The sequence below is a fragment of the Rhea pennata genome, chromosome 1, assembly GCF_028389875.1.
Source record: "Rhea pennata isolate bPtePen1 chromosome 1, bPtePen1.pri, whole genome shotgun sequence".
Taxonomy (NCBI): domain Eukaryota; kingdom Metazoa; phylum Chordata; class Aves; order Rheiformes; family Rheidae; genus Rhea; species Rhea pennata.
In genome coordinates, this window is record NC_084663.1 from 150,122,898 (window position 1) to 150,143,348 (window position 20,451).

General features: G+C 40.8%; 1 protein-coding gene across 1 annotated transcript in view; it reads left to right on the plus strand.

Moving 5' to 3' along the window:
• The window catches only part of LOC134154962 (cytoplasmic protein NCK2), a 170,059-nt gene extending 150,165 nt beyond the window's left edge, over positions 1 to 19,894 (plus strand). The window contains exons 4-6 of the mRNA XM_062601636.1: positions 15,166 to 15,213; positions 17,459 to 17,616; positions 19,523 to 19,894. Coding sequence (XP_062457620.1) covers positions 15,166 to 15,213; positions 17,459 to 17,616; positions 19,523 to 19,684 — 368 coding nt within the window. The 3' untranslated portion in view covers positions 19,685 to 19,894. The remainder of the gene's footprint in view (positions 1 to 15,165; positions 15,214 to 17,458; positions 17,617 to 19,522) is intronic.
• The last annotated feature ends 557 nt before the right edge of the window (positions 19,895 to 20,451 follow it).

Genomic DNA, 20,451 nt, shown 5'->3' on the forward strand with positions numbered 1-20,451 from the left:
AAGCTGAAGGCAGTGGATGCAGTATACTTTTTATCCTCAAATTTGATTGCCAATTAATGTGCTTGTAACGGCTAAGCTCCCTCTCAAGACTGTGTTTGACTGGTTCATAGTGCAGATAACCTGGTGAGCAAGGTCTACAGGAGTACTTTCCCTGTATAGCAACGCAATTAAAACTGTACTGCAGAAATGCGTACTACCCCTAGGGCACAGGCAACTCAGACCAGCTGCTACACCTTTTTGTTCATGTTACTGCATTGCCAGGAGAGGCTTTTACTGGAGTAATTAAAATGGTCAGAAATCACAACTCACCATATCCCTGGCTAATATGGCTGTGCAGGAAAATGCTGCAACAGAAGTCTGGCCAGGAAGCCTTAGGTTAATGCAGCCTGCTTTGAATCTGATGTTTGGAGGCACATGCTTAAATCTGGCATGGACTTCTTTTAAACTCCTCAAACTGTACTCTTTTCAATGAAATCCTGATCCTTGCTCTATGAAAAAGTAAAATTATCATGGCCATTGCCGTGATCAAGCTCTGTGCTTGGCCTGAGTGCCAAATAGAGAACTTACTTACTTCTCTCAAATATGTCTGGCTCTGAGCGCTCTTAAAAAATCTAATTGTTTTAGGGAAGTCCTTAAGACACAGAGACAACGTTCATGTCTCCCATTTATTTTTTTCCAAAGTGTGTTGAAGGGTAGAAGAGCATTATCTGTCCCTTAATAAGTGCAGCACGATACCTAGCAGAGGACCAAAAGATTGGTGATCACTAGGGAAAGAAATGGCACACATGTGAACATTTCAGAGGCAAGGGGGAATCTTTTGAAATAAAATCTATGAAGCCAGTTAGCAGATTCCAAAAGTTTCTACAGATGGAGGGAGATGCTGTTTTCCTTTGGCAGTCTTGCCAGCTACAGTCACTGAGATTTATATTATCACCTATTTGAAGTCTTGACACATTTGAAGAAATAAAAAGCCTTTTTGCTGCATTTTCTAATATAAGGATACATATATACATACAGATTGTCTTCTCATTTCACCACATCTTGACTTCTTCACTGAAACACAAATGAAATGGAAGTATCTAAGCAAGAGAAAGCACATCCCTACAGTATGTCAGAAATGGTTTGCATACAGGGTAGGTATAATGCAAAATCTCTATCCAACAGTCTTTTACTATGAGTCTGTTTTGTTCAGCATTTGTTCAGAATTCCAGTTAGATTTTTGTGTTTGAATTCTCCCCAGTCACTGGAGACAATGGTGGACTGGAACTATTTTAAAAAAAGCATTTCTGAACAAGGGAGTTTATTCATGTGCATTCACATACACACATATATAGGCAGAATTTTAAGCTGACAGTAAATGACCTATTCTAGTGCCTGAAGATTCAAAGGGAAACATATTTCATTAAAAAAACAATGGGGAAGAACATTTATTTTGCAGAGGATGAAATATAGAAATGTTCTCATGCTGTGGTTGGGATGACTTACTACAGACAAAACTTAATGATGTGCAGAAGGATTGTCTGAAAGAAACTGTGCAGGGTCTGATATTTTTGAGGGCTCCTCTCTGCTAGCCTTTCCTAAATGTTCTTTTGGATGTTGCAACACACTGACATTCTGTAATAAATCCATTCTGGTCTTATTTAGAGACCTCATACTCAAACCTTTTTGTAATATGCTTTCATTCCCTCTGAATGCTAATGCAGATCATCTTCACTGACCTCGTCCTAATGATGATATACAGAAATGTGAACCTCTTCTATGGTACATACAGATAGGATTCCTTTAGCTGCGTCAATAGCCTTTGGAAGTACTGATTGTAAAGTGTGATTTCTGAGGAAAGATGCTGAAGCCTGTACAGTTAACAGAGCATGGGTCAAACCTAGATTTTCAGTTATGGAAAGGATAAGTCATCCTTACATTAGTACCCAGCTATGGCAGTCAGCCAGTCTTATGATTGGATCTCAATGTAGCAGTGGGAAAATGCATAGACTTCTTTTTAAAGTCTGTGCTTTCCAGAGAATATTCTTACCCCTTGCTGTGCAGCTTTCTTCCTCAGCAGGTGGCACAAGCACAAGTGTTTTACTTCTAGGAGTAAATGTAACTGGTCCTCATCGTCAAGACCATAGGCAGTTCTGTCTCACTTACCCCTTGGTCTTCCTGATTTGCTATGTCACGCCTTTTTGCTTACTCTGCTGCTTTCCTACATACCCTCTCCTTTCCGTAGCACTGCAACTATAATCAGCCATTGTCAGATACCCTCTTAAGCCAGTGTTGTGCAATCAATGGGCAAATGGCAACTCGGTGATGGTTAAGCCGAAGGAAAGTTGGCTTTAGCTGACATTTTTCTATATATTTGGAACAAATAGTTTCATAGATGATTCGTAAATGTAAGCTCTATACTACTACCTGTCTTCTTCCTTTCACATCCTAGAGAGATGTGAGAAACTTTAAGCCTAGAAGAGATCACTCTGCTCTGGCCACCTGCATAATTCAGACTATTAGACATTCCTGTACAAACTCCTGTTTCAAGATCAAGAAAAGAGCTTACAACTGAGATGATTGTCTTTTAGCAAGAAAAAAATCCCCTCCCCTTAATTAAGAAAGATCCAGGTACTGCAACACAATCCTTCTTAAGTTATTCCAGTGTTGTCCAAGAAAAATGTCTTGCACCTTCCTGTGCTTGTTAACACTCATCTGGTATTTCTCTTCTGAAATTAAACTCTCAACCTATCACACATCCAATTAGATATAAACACACCAGAACAGAGATTGCTTCTCTATCTGTGTAAACATCACCAGGGCACAGAATTCTAATATTAGTAAATGAAATAGATATGTTTCATAACTGTAATTGTCCTTGTCACAAACAAATCCTTGGATAATTTTGGATAATATATTCCTAAAGCTGTTCAGACAGCCTAGGAAGTGAAAAAGCATTTTCCAATATATTGCTAATAATGTTCTCAGATCTTTGAATAATATTTCTGTTTTGTATTGTTTATTTATATATAAGAGTTTAGTTCTCTCAGTGTGAGAGCTTCTTTTTAAAGGAAAATATATGCTGTTTAAATGGAAGCCAGAGATGAGTATGTGAGAGAAACCTCTGATGAAATAAGAGGAGATGGAATGTGTCCATAATGAAACCAACATGTAAGAATCCTGTCAGCCTTTGTTTTACTTTTTCTCTCTTTAGCCTTGTCTAGAGTTGTCTGTGCTCTTACAAGTAAATTAATCTGTGCCTTGGACAGTAGGAACTTTCTATGGCTAGAGGAGACTGATTGATTGCCTCAAATATTGAGAATGTAGGTTTGATGAGAATTGTGTAGCAATGGTGACAGCAGTGGAGATTTGAGTGTTTTTGCTTCTTTACTAAAATATATACCTTACAACACACGCATATTTTTAGCTAAATAGAAAAAGCCCTCTCTCTGTTTTGTATTTCTCTCTTTGCTCTTCAGGCCTTTCAACTATGGCTTATTTTAAACACAAACTAAATTAATTAAGTCACACAAGATTATTAATATGGAAAAGCTTTTCTATAGGCACATTTAGTGGCTTGGTAATGATTCACTGATCTGGATATATTGCGGGGAGTAGCGTTTTTTTTTTTTGGGGGGGGGGGAATGCAGCAATTATATCTCACTAAAGGGCTAAGCCAGACCACACCAAAATTTCATATAAAATGCTGACTTTGGTAAAACCAAGGGCAAATGTTGCATGTGAATCAACAGGACCAGGATTCTTGTCCAGGTACCTAAAATTTGCTCAACAAGAGTTCCAGGTTAGGTCTCTGAGAACTATGCTCCCATTTTGGGTACTTCACACTTTAAAGTATGAACCCTCTGTGTTCCCCCAGTCTTCTCTTCACTGAGAAAAGGCATCAAACACCCTATCTTACTGTTTCCAACTAACAAATGCTTATCAAAAGCAAAGTTATATTGTGGGTCATGTGCTGTCACTGCATGGACATGAAAATCTATATTAATCAGCATGAAAAAAATTTGTTAAATGATCACCTTTGAGAAGATGTTCTTAACTTAGTTATTACTTGAGTGAAAATAATCATACGCTACTGTGCAGCCTCTCCTGCTCTACCATATTGTCATTGCTGCACTTGTGCTATTTCTTTAAGGTATAAGAACTCCTCGAAGAGTTTGTCTGTATGTTACTCACTCCTGCATAGCTAAACACTAATCTGGAGACAAAAGGAAGAAGAGAGATCAGCGTTGCCAAAGCGTAACTGTTCAAACAATTACCCCACTCGGGACCTATCCAGCTATCAATACTACTCAGCCACTACATATTGGACTTATAGCCATTGCATCTTCAGTAATAATTACCAGGTGACGGCATCTTTCCATCGTGGCCCTAATGGAAAGACGGGATTTACATTCAGAAGAAGATATTGGGCAACAGAAACTGGGTATTGTTGGCAACTGAAAAAGGAAGTTACTGTCCTATGCTTAGGAAAGGTACTTTAGACCTGCAGTGCAGCATGTGCAATAGAAGATATGTAACAGTAGGAACGTTTTTTTTTTTCAAATAAAAAGCAGTACAGTTTCATGGAAGAGGCAGTTTTCATTAAAAAAGGGAGGAATAAACAAATGCTCATGGTGACAGACCTTGAGGGAGGAGGAGCAAGCAAGATATGTTTGTGCTGGCTTTGGTAGCAATAAGCTATTGCTCACCCCACCCTCAAGAACTGCAGGCTCAGAATTCCCATTTTTGAAGTAGATTAGCTTTCTGGTATCTGATAGCATATCAGATTGTAGCGTATCTGAGCTGGCCCAAAATTGGGTAATCTAGCTCAAAATTGGGCTCTTTCACCCACCAGAGCATTTTTGATTGAAAGGCCACAGCATGCTGCAGACAGCAGCATATTAGCTCCTCTATGCCCCAGCCATCCCCAATGGCAATAGTTCCAGTGCTTAAGAGCAATTATGCAAAAGCCTAGAGGAGCAAGTGGGAACTTTAGGGGCCTGCCTAGATGAACAAATGTAGGGAAGGTCCTCTGCTTGGGTGAATGAGAGGCAGCTTTAGTTGAGAAGTCATACAGCCCTATCTGCATGTGTTTGGGACACAGATAATGGGTCCTGCTGTGAGTCGGGTCAGGCCCTGTGCCCAGCCAGAGCATAGCAGAATTGCCCTCTGCCACCCACAAAATGTAACCACACAAAAGCAAAGAGCTGTGGATGAAATGCATGTATTTACATACTAGCTACATTTCTGTACTATGGTATTGTGCAAGATCAGAGTGTAGCAGCAGCAGATTGGAATTTAATATTCCTGAAATAAATGGGATTCCATAGTGCTATTATAATTAAAATTAAATATGTGCATGAATATTTGCAGGACAGAAGGCTAAATGATCACAACAGGCAAAAATCTCCTGTCAAATTTCCATACTCTGCAGCCGTGCAGTACTGTACTGCCAGGTTAGTAAACACTCCATTTGAAGTCACTGGCATCCAAGCATAGCCTGGTGCAGTGGGATTTCATGCTAGAAGATTAAAGATGTCATGATCTCTTACTCAGAAGCAGTACAGAAAGTACTACAAAAAGTGCACTCTTCTGGAAACAAACTGAACTGTAAATCAGAAACATAATCCAACATCAAAGGAACAGAGGCCTAGATTTTTTCACAGAGGAGGCTTAGACAGGGCATTGGTGGTACTAGAAAGCACAGATATAAAGCAGAGCCACGGAATGTGGCAACAGAGCAAATCAAAAGAAGTAGAAGGTCATATGTGATAACGTCAGAAAGACAAGTAATGTTTCTACTCTGATAACCTCAGAATCCCACTCAGAGCTGAGATGTGCCACCTGTTATTAAGGCTCCCAAAGCCTCATGTTCAAAACCGAGGCGAGATAGATCACCTGTTCTTAGCTGGATAGGACCACTGTATTTTTACAGTTTGGGCAGAAATGTTCCATGCCAGGGGCCTGCCTCAGGCAGAGTGGTGCTGCTACTTAAAATTTCAGCCCGTGTTATTCCTCTATTTCCAAGAAGGCAGACAGAAAAAATGGTTTGTTTCATTCATGCTAAATAATTCTGGCAGTCCTCAGGCAGTGTTCCAGTTTTGAAGCAGGGGCATCAAATTAGGCAAGAGATGACAGTGTTGTCTGGGAATTTCCCCTTTAACTTCCTCATGAAAATGCCCCTATTTTGTACAATTTAAAATCTCTCTGGGAACAAATAAATGAAAAAATAAATAAAGCCTATTCAATAGGCACCTGCTGTGTCACTGCAGGTAAAAGTCCCTGAGGATTGTGTCCACATTAGTGATGTTGCAGGGTGGGACTCGTGGGGCTCGCACTGCTATCTGTGCATTTGGGCATTGCTGCAGGCTGGAGGTGATGGGACTGAGACACAGGGAAGGCAGCTTTGCTTAGAACTAAACACTGCCACAAGCCCCTTGCTGCCCCACTAAGCCCTTGGTTCTGCTAATGAACTTCCCTAGGCAGGCAGAAATCTACTTTGGATCTGCATAGATTTAACTGGAATCTGATTCATAGCTAAGGTGTCATGAAGACAGTGGTGGACACCACTGATTTGATCTGCAGGGACCATTGCTAGGCATCATAAAGCCTCAACCAAAACAGGAGGAGGAAGTGATCTGACTGGGGCGCTCAGGCAGGATAGACTCAGTGGATTCAGATCACTTCTTCCTCTGAAGTGGCTTGCTCTTGAGAGACTGCTGAAACCCCATCTCTCCTTTTGGTGCTGGTACACTTGGTATAGAATAATGGAATATTGACTGCAGCTTACAGTCTGCTATTCTTTGAAGTGGGGTGGATATAACAGCCTCCTTCAACAACAACAAAAAAAAGTGATAGTCCTGGTACAACAGTTTCATCCTATTCCCACTTTTGGCCATGCTCTCCTACCGCTCTCTTACTTGGCCTCCACCACCTTTCTAAGCCATCACAGATTACTATTACTGAAGAAAACTAATCCACCAAAAGCAAACCTGAATAGAGGTCTGCTGGTTTAGCACACTGAATTGGCTCCAAAAAATACCACAGTCAGTGCTAGTAGGAGAGAGAAGGACCAGGAAGCAGAGAAGAAAAGAGGGGGAGCACGATATCTCCGTTTCGATGGTAGCAGGCCACCACATTGACTTAGCTGTTATCCACAGTCTAGGGAACAAGTCAGCTGCCTAGGGAAGCATGAACTGGTTTCCACCCATACTCTAATTTGTACCTGATTAATCATAACCTGCTTAACTGTGTGTTTGAAAGGCTGTGTTCTCCAATTTCTTAGTTTAAAGGAACAAATATATATGCTTTTTTCTGGGAAGGGGTTTAGGGATACACATCCCAAGTGGAGACTATATTCCTTCAGCCTTGATGAAAGTTCCTGTGTCTGAAGATGGCTGGGTTTGCAATAAACTCTTCTTACTGATTCCTCTGGCCTAGTTTAGGCATGATGAGGGAGCGAGAGAAAGTAATGTTTAGGGGTGCTAAAGAGCTCATGCACATGCTCCATGCATTATACAGAGCTCACGGAAAGCAGCATTCAGCCTTGTTAACGTTTACATACTTGTGGACATCTAAGCCACTCTCCTGTGCACACAGGGACACAGAAGGAGAGAAATAACAGCTAGTTGGTACAAACTGAAAAGCTGAAGTGGTTTGCAGAGGAGACTTGGGAGTTTGGAGGGATTAAACTTGGAGCAGAAGGTGGTGGAAAGATATGGTAGAGTGGAATAGCCAAGGAAGGGAAATCTGGATTGGAAATAGTGCAACTAAGACTGTGGGAGTAGCAGGAACATTAGGATTAGGGTTTTAAGGACAGGGAGCTTGAGTTTAGAAAGACAGGGCAATAAATACAAGATGAAGATGAGGAGGTGGCAGGGCAGGGGAAAAAGCGGGGAAGGGGAACAAGACTAAGAATGGGAGCGAAGAATGGCGTAGAGCTGAGAAAGGAAGAGGTAGGAAAGCTAAGACTGGTTAAGCAGGTATATTGAGATGAGCAACCAGGGGAGTAAAGACTTAATAAATTCTACATGAGAAAATGTGAGCTTTGGGGAAGACACTGAAGAAACAGGGACAGAGTCAGAGCATAAGGACTTATTTAGGGTAGAGAAGCAGGACAATGTCTTCATCAATTGAAGACACACTATTGTGTTTTTGAGCCTATTACACTCTGGATGGCTGCACTGCTTCCTAATGTCTATTCTTTAAAAAAGTCTCTAAAATCCTTGGTGTGTGATTCCACATGAATGGAGCGAACCTGCGTTGGTCCCACATGGTTCTGCCAGGCGCTGGTAACTGGTGCTGACGTGAGGCTGCTGTGTCCCCAGACCAGTTTTCTGATGAAGCACGAAGGAGAAAAATACAGACTTGAGATAAGGATGTGGTCTGTGAAGAACGGGGGACCGCAGCACCTGGGATGGAGGAGCTGACTGCTGTGGATGAACATCAGTAATGCCTTCAGGGAAGGGTCTGATCACTGTGATTAGAGCCTCTTCACTGACAACAGAATGTAGCACAATGTCAAATAGCTTTTCTTCATATGAGTGCCACCTACTCCATGAATAAGTCCAGGGTTTGGAGGAAAGAAAAGAAGGGTGTACAAATCATTAGGATAGTAATAATGCATAGGATGAGGGATGCTAAAACCAAATTGCCAAAGCTAAGATTTAAGACCATGTATTATTAACCTCAGAGTATTTGCAGACTTTTTTTTTTTTTTTTTTTTTTTTTTTTTTTTTTAACACAGTGTGCATGCATTCTGGATGTGTCTAATAAAAGAAAAATGAATATAGGTCAAAAATAGCTCAGGAATAAGAGTTTAGAAAAAATGTTTTGAAGCATGAAAAGAAAGCAGTGAAATAAAGTATTTGAAAGAAATCATTCAGTGGTAAGAAGTCACGTTTTAACATACTGCACAGTCCCTCTCAATCTCTTTTTGAGTTAGACCCTACTCATAGACTTGCTGTATATATTTCTTCCAGTTTATGGAAAAAATACGTTGCAGGCAGTGGAAGAGAAACAGGAGGATTTCTTACAGAATTTATATCCCTCTATGGTATGTCATCTAATGAAAGGGAGCAGTTGTGACCAGCTAACATTGCTGAATTAACCTGCTTCTCACTGTTCTTATTACAAGAACAAGAAAGTTAACTCTATAGGGAGAGCAGCAAACTACCATCAGTTAGTAAAAGGAGGACCAAAGGATACAATTTCATATCTGACAGGCTCAGTCAGAAGCTGCTACAAGTATCAGCAGTAGCTGAGCACAGGAAAACAAAATGAAATACTATATTTTAAGATATTTTCTATTGAAAATATAAACAGCAATGTTTATCCATAATATGGACAAAGTAATGCTGCAACCAAGCAGGATGCAGCGGATGCAGTTTGTGCTTACCATGGACAAACCATGGACCGAGATCAACAAAACTCACACTCAGTGACAAACAGAAACCTTCCCTAAAGCAAAGGTGTTTCACTTGGGATTTGGGGCTGGTCCCATCACTATCAGGAGGACTTCAGGGAAGTTAGAAGAAACAGTATAAAACTCAAATGCTTTGGAAATAACTGACTTAAATGTTCTTCCTTCTGTTTGGAAGAAAAACATGCCTCCTGCAGTTTTCTTGGAACAGATTGTAGAAAACAATTTGGAGTGCCAAGTGTCTCTACCCTAAGGCTAGCTACCAGGGCAATATGGCTGGGATATTTTGTAAAAACCTTATTAACAGAAAATAGCAATTGTCTAGGTATTTGAACACCGTTCAGTACTGTGATGGTCTTGATCAAATGGGGTCATTAAAACTTCACAGTGCTTTTTTGCAAAAGAAAAATATGTTAAAATCTCCTGCAATCCCTAGCCAATTTCCAATGTATCTATGTATCTACTAAGTTATGCTGATGCCAAACCTCACTATTTCATCGTAAGTCTCATTATATTTGGTGCTTTGTTTTCTTAAAGATCAGTTTCTGGCATCCTGTGATTATATGAGCATCTCATGCAGACTACGTTTAATAACATGGTTATGTTTAAAATCTTGAAATCACGAAGTCTTACATGTTAATGAATATAACACACTTCTCAATAGCTACTGAGACCAGATGCAAAAAGCAGAGGTGTCTCTCTACTGATTTATTTTCTCAGTCAAAATCTACAATAATAATAAAGTGATTCAGACACCTAAAAAATCAGTGATGCTTTGGGGCAGACATTTTTTCCTTGTTTAGCTCAGATAACTGAGCAGCCACACATGTCAATGTCACCTCAGTTCATTTTAGAAGCCAGTGGGCTTAACCAGGCTACCCTCCTGGCAAACATTTAGTGAGTGGCAGAAATTTAAAATACCAGATAGAATCTTATTTGCCTACCAAGAAAAAAAAAAATGTACACAAAGTCCTATACACTCTGAATACAATGTAAACTGACAGTAGGTTCAGTAATCAGGATTCCTCAGGTTTACAGCTCCAGTGAGCTCCTTGCCTAGCTTCTGCTTGTTTCTCAAGGTCAGGCACAGAATGGCTTTATGTTGGATTTCTCCCAAATTTCTGCCTCAGCACACAGACTTGCAAAACCATATTCCAGACCCATGCTGGGCAATCCGAGCAATGAGCCAGCTCCATCCTGTTATCCTGCCACGGGCATCCCTTCTATTAGCTGTCTCTATTACATTAAGGGGCTTAACTGAGTTTTACACTGTGTCTGAAAGAGGGCCTGCTCATGGGTCCTAATCCTGAAGTTGTCTGTGGAACAACTCTGCAGATGACACGAATTACCATCTTTCAACAATATTTCAACAATAAGAGTTTAGCACTGTCAACAGCAGTGGCCAAAGACATTTAACCAAATGTAATCAGTCATGCTCCTTCTGCTTCTGCCTCAGCAGCTCCGTATCTGCACTGCTCCTCTCTCTTTTTGAGAACAGTATATAAAACTTCCTTTCACTCTCTATGTGTAACCCATTTGATATTGTTTTGCTAAACATTGATTTCCTTGATACTCTGTATAGATATGGAAGTCATTTTCCAGGGACCTTGAAAAACTATAAATCTGACCAATCAGCTCTTTTGACTAAGAGTATGACATAGCTAGTGCAACATAATCTTCTTACTGAAGAACTTGCTTAGCTGGTGTCATTTGGGATGCTGTGCAGCTATGTTGACAGAAAACTCCCAACATTAACACACGAGCAGAGACAAAACTGTAAGACAATTTTTTAAATCCTGTTCTGAAAAAAAGAGGGTATTTTAAAGAGTGTAATATCACTGTTAATAGAGACAATCCTGGAAAACCCCATAGTATCAAAGTAGCACACACAGTGACAGTGTTTTTAAATGGTAAATACCAGAGGGGAGTACCAATGTTGAGTGACTGTGACTAAATACTTAAATGAAAATATGTACTAATAAAGATGCAATAATCACGAGCTAAGCAGAAAAAATACTTCTTGCTGCAGCAATAGGGTAACAATGTGTTAGTGCTTAAAACAAGGTGGAATAGAAATAAATACCAAAGATTGCTCCTGGAAAAATACCAGTCATCTTTCACCAATCTTTGAAAAGAAATGGTGTTATATTTTTAACAACTTTTTTAGTTTATACTGAAAATTCCTGTTCTCTGAACTGAGAAAGTGACCTCCTCTGGAAAGATATTGCACTCAGTTTAACCTTGAGCATTACATTCTTCTGTCAATCATTTCTTCCACCAACAGAGCAATGATTTTCTACAATAACCTTGCACTTGAGTCAATACATTCTCTGAGTTACAGGAGATAGCATTTTATCCAGGCAGTTTCTTGAGCTGTGGTGATCTATTTGGTACTGACGAGCTTTTGTGCTTTGTATTCCCTTGGCCCAGATGCTCCAAGCATCGTCTTAAAGTCTGTAGAGAACGAACTCACATGTAAGACTTGTTTCAAACTAACTGAACAAAATACTGGTTTGTCATTATCAATATAGCAGTGGACTGCAAGTATTTAAGAATTGCTTCCTTGTTTTTATAAATGACCTGTATTATGTATGTTTCATGTAGCCATATATACATACTCTTCACTTATGTCCCTTCTGGCTATATTCTGTAACTAGCTACCCAAAAAACCTCAAATGGTTTTAGGAATAAGAGTATCAATGTTAAACTAATGAAAGAAAGCATTGATTCTTAAGACTAGCTTTTGCTAAAACACACTGCATTACACATTAAGACTGCTGACACTTGAAACATTGAGCTAGATGGAAAAAGCTTTCAAAAGCAATGACAAAAACACCAATCTAATTTTGGTTCACCATTGTACAGGAATTCATTGAGGGATGGTGGAAGGGGCTGAAGGACCTGGGACAAGTGCCTGTATGTGAGTGCTTAAATTACAGGGATCTAGAAAGTCCTGCTTTCTCCCCTTCCCGCACTGAAACTGTGGCTCCTGCAGAAAGCAAAGGGCACTTGAACTACACTGGTCACATAACGTTTTCAAGCCTTTCTGCTGCCACTGGCATTACAACTGGGATAAGCAGAGAGGACTGAGCTTTAGCACAAGTGTAGAATCGAGCACCTGGGGACAGAGGGAGGCAGGAAAATGGCTTGGGTGCAGCTCCAAGTACTTTTTTCATAACAGAAAAGATTCATGGGGAACTTAGGAGTGGTCACCTGAAGCTGCATTAAGTCAGGCTGGGGAACTGCCCAGTACATTCTTGTTCAGTTTCTGCATTTTACAGTGAGTGATAAACCTAGGCATATAGCCCTGTCCCATCCACACAATTAAGCCTCGTCTGAAATAACACAAAAGTGTTCCACATCATATAACAAGGGGTTGCCACACAACTGAATGGCTCTTTCCTTCCAGACGCACATACACACATACACACACACACATATATATAAATCTGTGACTATGTATGTGCTTATACATATAAAAGTGTTTGTGTGTTTATACATGTTTGATATATGCATTTATGTTTCAGCTACATCCAGTGTGGAAACAACCCTTGGATTAGGCAGCAGAGACCCCAATACTTGCCATTTTCCCCAAACCAGCTTACATAGCTCAGCTCTTTCTCACTTACCCTCTCCTTCTCTTTAAAAAAATCTTGCATTCTGTGCTGTACAGTAGCACAGCTTCCAGGAGAGGTGAAAAGATCTCAGAGGCCCCCTGAATGCTCTAGGTCTCTGCTGCAAGTGAAAGAGGTTTCTGTCCAAAATGGATTAGGATTTTGCTGGGCTTAATCTGGGTATTTCTGATATTTGCTGAGAAAGAATTTGGGAGAAAATTCACTGAGAAATTCAGAACTGAAATAGGAAAACACAGTGTAAGTTTGGGAACCGCTGTGGTTATGATCCTGCTGAGCAGGGAGTTAGTCTGTAGTTTTGGATTTTGGCCTTGCAGTTCTTGGTACATGCTAAACTCGTTTATATGCAGAAAGATAAATTTCTCATGTAACAAAAAGCTGTATGAACTACTGAAAGGTCTCTACTTATTATATGGGATTATGTCCAACAGTAAAAATAAATATTGCTAGGAATTTACAAACTGCAATACTAAGGATGCATGTCCTGAACTACATAAACATAGTCAACTACACGTTCAAGTGCAAAAAATATAAAAACACGAGCCCACAGTTACAGTATCTAACAGGTACTGTGTACAGTGCAGAAGACTACTGCATATTTTTTAAAAATAAAACTCTGTTAGCAAATAATTAAATATGGTTTGATTGGAAAACCTGAAATACAACTTGGCAAGGGAATACATGTTCAACGCTATGGTGAGAATAACTTTGTTTAAGAGTTCTGTTCAAATTTTTTTTCTAAAAGTGATCCATGGCATACTGAAGAGGCAAATATTTAGTCTGATAGTGGCATATATTCATGTTTGCGTTATTTCACGTGATTCTAAGGTTAAAAATAAAATAAAATAAAATAAAAAAACCAGTGCCTGCTCCCATGCTCTCCCGGCGAAACTGCCCGGGAAGTGCCGTTACGGCCGTTAAACGGCTGCGCGTGTCGGGGGCGCTTCTGACAGAGCCCGCGCAAAGAGCCGCCGTAACGGGCGGCCCGCGCGGAGGACGGGGAGGGGCCGGCCGCCCCCGCCATTTCCAGCGCGCCCCCAGCCCCGCCTGGCCCCCTCCCCTCCCCTCCTTTCCCTCGCCTCCGCAGCGGGCCGGGCAGGAGCGGCCGGGGGCCGGGCTGGGGGCACGGCCGCCCTTTTCCCTCCTCTCCTCCGCTCTCGCCTAGGTGGGGGAGCCGCATCGCGCCGCGCACCTCGCCGCCATGCCGCCGCCGTGGCCCCGCGGGGCCCTGCCCTGCACCGCCCTGGTGCTGCTGCTGCTGCTCTGCGCGGCGCCCGGTGAGTGAGCGCCGGACAGCGAGGGGGAATCCGCCGCCGGGGGGAGGGAGCGGGACCCGCCGCCGCGGCACCGCTGTCGCCTCCCTGGTGGGGAGTGAAGTGGCAGTAAATCCTGAGGGAGGTGTGGGGGGCAAGAGACAAAATCCCACCACCACCGCCGCCTCCATTCTCCCCAGGCAGCTTAGGTTCCCTGCAGAGGAACGTTTTCAGTCACACCGAAGAAATTTGTGCAAGTCGAGCATTTTTTTTCTTCTTACGAAACTTTTTTTTTTTTTTTTTTTTTTTTTTCTGAGCGAATAATGCATTCCAGAAGAACGAAGCGCTCGCAGATTTTCTGTGAAACCAGCAACGTGGGTAATTCTCCACAGCTTGCATTGAACCACTGAATTCCTTCTGCGAAATGGTTTTAGCAGCATGACAAGCTTTGCCATTTTTTGAGACTGCCTGGGAGGAAAAATAAGTCCAGTTGTTAACATGCCCCTCATTCAGCCACAGAAGTGTTTTGGGATTATCATGCAACCCTGGACACTGTATCAGTGTACTAACATCAGCAGCAGTTTTCTGCTGAAAAATATAATAATTGCATAATGTGAACAAGACCCGTATCACGTTTCTTGCCAAGATGAGTTGGGGAAAGGCTGTTGGAAGGACAAAAGCTTTCCTGTAGCATGTATTAAGCAGGAGTGTGGAAATTGGTGCTGAGATAGGCATTGATGGAAACTTGCTTCAGAGTTTTGCCTGATAAGTCAGGAGTTACAACATCTCTTCTGTATTTTTTTGTATGATTATTGCTGTTATTCCTTCCTCTTAAATAAAATTGATAGCTAAAGTATGCATTTTATTTTTGTTTCTCTAGATGGTTCAAGAGGAAATATGCTTAAACTGATGCTTCAAAAACGAGAAGGTAAATAAAGAGACAGAAAATTGCTTTCCTGTATTCTTCTGTTGATAAAAACTCAGTTGCTATGGATCGAAACTTTAAATGCGGTTGTCATTGTATTTCCAGCTGAAAGATGGTAGTCAGATGTGTGTATGTGTGTATATATATGTATATATACACACACAACTACATCGTATAGAGCTCTGTGTGTGTGTACACATATATATATGTATGTATGTACAAACACACACACCAGTTTACAGCTGGTAGTATACAGACATTCTTGCTGTGTATCACACCTAAAACTCCTGCATATACAGTGCCAACTCTGTGGTGCCTCCCTGTTTATTTTGAAGTAGTTACCTGCTGTGTTGGAGGCTATGCTTATCACAACATCCCTCTTCCTCTTCAGTACTAAAAGCCAACCAGCTGAGAACAAGGATTCATGGCCTCACAGCAGACCTACATTTTGCTCTGCATGTCTGACTATCATTTAGCAGGATATAATGCATACTTTCCCAGTGTATGCATAGTAGTCATGGCATTTATTTCTTACATTGTGGGAGGTCACAGGTTTTCCCAAGGATTTACAACCCAAGGAATTACTGCTGTCTGAGATGCAGAAGAGAAAATGTGCAAATTAGAATTGCTTTTTACGCGTTAACTTGTTCCCTATGTCCCCTTGGCCCTCCATACTTCCTTCTTGGAATACTACTCTCTCCACATGAAAGACTGTGGCTGAGGGCCCAGTATGCAGATGAAACAAATGGCTCACTAGTTGAGGGAATGGGATGGAAATGGGAGCGGGCTGGTGACAGGCAGCCCTACAGCAGATGGAGAGGCAGACTGAAACACCCAAGAAGTTGTAGTGACCTGCCTCCTCTCAGCCTGCTCTGTAATTGAGGCAAAAAACTTATACCTCTGCAGAGGTGACTGCAAATCTCCCACTTTCAGGAAGTCTTCTTAACTTCTCCCAGGGTTTTTCCTGTGCCTTCACCCACACCTCCTGCCATGTGTCCTGGTGCACTACTGTGCACTAGGACTTTGTTTCTGTGCACTTCGTCTGTCTACCTCACCTAACTCCACTTTTCCAAATGAGTAGGCTAAGTACACAGTACTAGTTGCCTTGATGGCATTGCCCCTTGTGTGACTCTCGTTTATGTGACATTTGTTCAGCTGTCCTACTTTCAGGAGTATCACCCAGCTCTAGTGAATGGCAGGCTATCAAAGTTTCCAGTTCATCATCGCAGGGCAGCATGCTGTTTCCCACTATTTGTGTAACAACTCGTCTCTCCCTCCTACCATTTTCTCTCTTGTATCTCCTTCCAATTGCAGTCCTCTGCCTCCCCCTGTGATACTGCCTGGCTCCTACTGCAGTAGTTCTCTCCTCTCCACTCACCTTCCCTTTCTGCCCCTGGCCCTCCCTCCACATCTGCTGAAAGTCCCCATTCCCCATCCCTTTTCTCTCCCTTTTTGCAATGATCTCTCCCTAGCCAAGATGTTCCTCCTGCTCTATGCATGCATGCACTTTTTCTCAGAAAGAGTAAGCATGCCAACAACACAAGGAAACTTGTCTCCTCAGCATGTGGCTTGCTAGTCAGCACTTTCATACCTTTCAGAGGGGTAAATTCCTCTAGCAGCAGCACACAACCTACTTGTTAGGCAGGGGCAAGCTGAATCGTACATCTGGGGCTGGCAGGTTGAAGACATTCCTGTGCATTCACCAACTTATGTGCTATGAAAGCCTGAGGTATGGAAAGGGTTGTTATTTTCAGACCTACAGTGTTGAGCAGCATTCATTATTTCAAAGCTACAGGTTTACATAATAGATTCAGAAATACATATATATACACCTCTGTGTGTGCCTCCCTTCACCCAAATAAATCATTTCTCTAGCATCCTTGGGCTTTTTAACTCTTATTTTCTTTCACGTTCAAAACAACAGCAACATACACAGGTGATTCTCCCAATCTCTTGTTAAAGCACTACATATTGCTGTATATGCTCTATCAGTTTTGGTTTATTTGTTTAAATGCCTTACTTAGCTTGTATCTTTGAGATCAAAATAGTTGATAAAATAAATCCAAGAGAATGAGGGTAGCTGAGAAAACTTATTATATTGATGATTCCAGTTTTTACTGCTGTTGTTACACACACAGTGCTGCCAAGCACAAAGGTGATGACATAATGAAAAAAGCGTCTTTAGTATAATACATTTCAGGGTGATTAAAAATTTCCTGGCATGTCTTTTGGGGGGAATTAATTTCAGCCCCTGTTGCCATTAAGCCTGAGGTGTCAGTGAGAGAAAACAAGGCCAAAGAGTTCTTAAGCAGCTTGAAACGCCAGAAGCGCCAGCTATGGGACAGAACTCAACCTGATGTGCAACAGTGGTACCAGCAGTTCCTGTACTTGGGATTTGATGAAGCTGTGAGTACAAAACTTTCACAAATATTTTCAAGTTCAGAGTAAGTGGATGTGAGTGTAGAGGCATACTTGTAGGAGCGCTCAGGTAAGTATAACAGTAAAGAATATTGCCTAGGGAGAAGCTGGTCTGTTTCTGCTTACAAATTTGATATTGTAATTTTGTTCTAAAGTAGTAAATGTTGCACAGAAATACAAGCTCAGTATTTGTTAGAAATTTCTGTATTTTATTAATAGAGAAAATGCTATAAAAAGCCTTACTGGAATTTTTGCCTTCTACTGAACTTAGAATTAATAAATTGTAGCCAGATTTATGAACAAAGTTTACCTTGAGAAATACACATAGAGTGATCAACTGCAGTTCAGGAAAGAAGTTTGGTAGTCTAAACCTAATCAATTTGATTTTAAACACATCTTAAAATCAATACCAAGCTGGGCCCAATTGATATTCTTCAACAACATTATACTAACATTGCTTAAGGTATACACGTGCCTGCATAACCATCACAAGCACTGGCAGCTATATTTCAACTCTAAAATCTGAAAGGAAAACTATTTAGTAATGTGCAGCCAACTTCCCTTCAAATGGTAAGAATATATATTTTTAAAACAGTTAATTTGTAAAAACATTGAAGTGGAATCAAGAGTTTCCAGCACATATACATACTGCACAAAGCTCTACTAAATAGGTCACTGAAATAGAAAAATGTGCATGTAGTTGCAGACCTATGTGTAGAATAATTTCTACATAAATAAGAGGTAAAGATAGCTATAGCTGTTCCATTCTTGGCTTTTGTCAGCCATAAGAATATATTTAATGAGACTGAATTGGCACAGGCAAACTGGAGTACATTTTAGACCTTCATACTGTGTGAATTGCTTATGAGAGGAATACACTCATTTTCAAAGCTGGAATAATTAAAAAAAAAATCTTTTGCTTGGACAGAAATAATGGATACATTTTTTGTTGCTTCTGGACATTATGCAAGTATAAATTACTTTTTAACAGCTTGGCTATACCCAGACACAATAGGATAAATAGAAAAAGTGATTTTGAAGCTCAGAAACTAAAGACTATAGGCAGTTACTAAGAGGTAGGTAACACGGCGTGCCATGCAGATAAGATGCATTCTCTTCTGAGAGTGTCTGTGCGCATTTCAGAAAAATGAGATGCAGCCTGTTGTGGGATACAATGAATCCACTTGGTAGGATTTCTTGAGTAATAAGACACAGTTTTAACAATGAAATAACTGTTTGTTCCAGCTATGTTTTAGAAGGGACTTGGGCCATGCTTACCCACTGTGTATTTTGCAAAATCTTTTTCAAGTCCCAGCCAAAAACATTTCCAAAGAGTCATTCAGATGGAAATACTTTGGCTTGGCAATTATTTGATATTCTTGTGCACTCTTTTTCTTCTGCTGTTGCGAACAGATACAGAATTGAACTGCCTACTACATTTCTACAGCTAGAAGGTTGCACTGTATTTCATTTTCACCCATGCAAAATGAAGGAGAAGCATCACAGGCACAAAGTAAAGGCCTGTTGCACCCAGGGACATCAGAACTAAAGGGCATAGGGCAATGGAGAACCAAGCCTTTAGTCTTTAAGGACAAAGCATTGAGATGTTTTTATAGTCCATCACTGAAAAGGTAAAAGATATACAAAAGGTACCAGTGCATATTTCAGTTGAAGGCTCTCTCTGTTTAAGCACTGTCTAGTGAGCCAGTGGGGATACCAGGTAAAGCTGCTCAGGACAATTAAGGCTTATTAGCGTACTCAAAGCAAGGATACATACCATAGAGAAAGTAGGTGCAAGTCCCACAACCCCTTAGGTCAAAGAAATTAGTTTTATCAGGATCAGGATTTATGAAACAAGAATTTATGGAAAGCAAGTATTCTGTTTTTTCTGCAGAAATTTGAAGATGATATCTCCTACTGGACAAGCTTAGGCCGGGGGGGTAACGAATACTATGGTAGATATTACCAACACCACTACGATGAAGATTCACCAATTGGTCCACAAAATCCATATACCTTCAGGCATGGAGCAGGTGTCAACTATGATGATTACTAATGCCATTTATCCTGCTATAGTTAGTATCTATATGGCTATGTTGGGCTTGGCTGAGTCTTCCCTCAGTCAATGATGCTGCTTTCCTACTAGCTATTCACATAAAACAGCAACAATAAAGAAAATGCGAGATTCAATGTGACTTTTTTAATGGTTGCTTAGTAGTACACTATATATGGTGTTATAGAAATAAAGCTTTTTTGATAAAATAAACAGTTTTCCATTTATTTTGTAGAGTTTTTTTGGCAAGTTTCATTCCAGAGCAGTGTACTACTGGAAATCGTTTTTTAAAGTGCTTTTTTATGTGCTTTCCTACAATTAATTGCCCAATTCCATTATATCATCCAGTTTGGCATATATCATATAAACCAATATATTTCAGATGTGTTGCTCGTTCAGATTTGTGTCAAATAAATCCAGTTATTCCAAGGAGAAAAAAAAATTCCTCTCAGCTGAAATTCTCAGCAGAAGCCTTGTTGCCTCCCTTGCTGTTTCCATACCTACTGTATGCAGCCTTCACATATTATTTGATACAGCACTTTTACAGATCCTGTTGGGGCAAGGAGATGTCCACAAAAGCTAAATTTAGCACAAGGAAGGCTATCTCTAAAGCCTGTGAAAAGAATGGATTCTCCAAGGCAATGGTCCAAAGCAGGAACTTAACTTCAGGGGTAGCAGCCGAGGTACAGAGCACCTAACCTAAGTGGCCCCATATTCTCCCAGGCAAAGGTTAGCTTTTATGAATAATTCTTATTGTGTCCTGTTTGCTT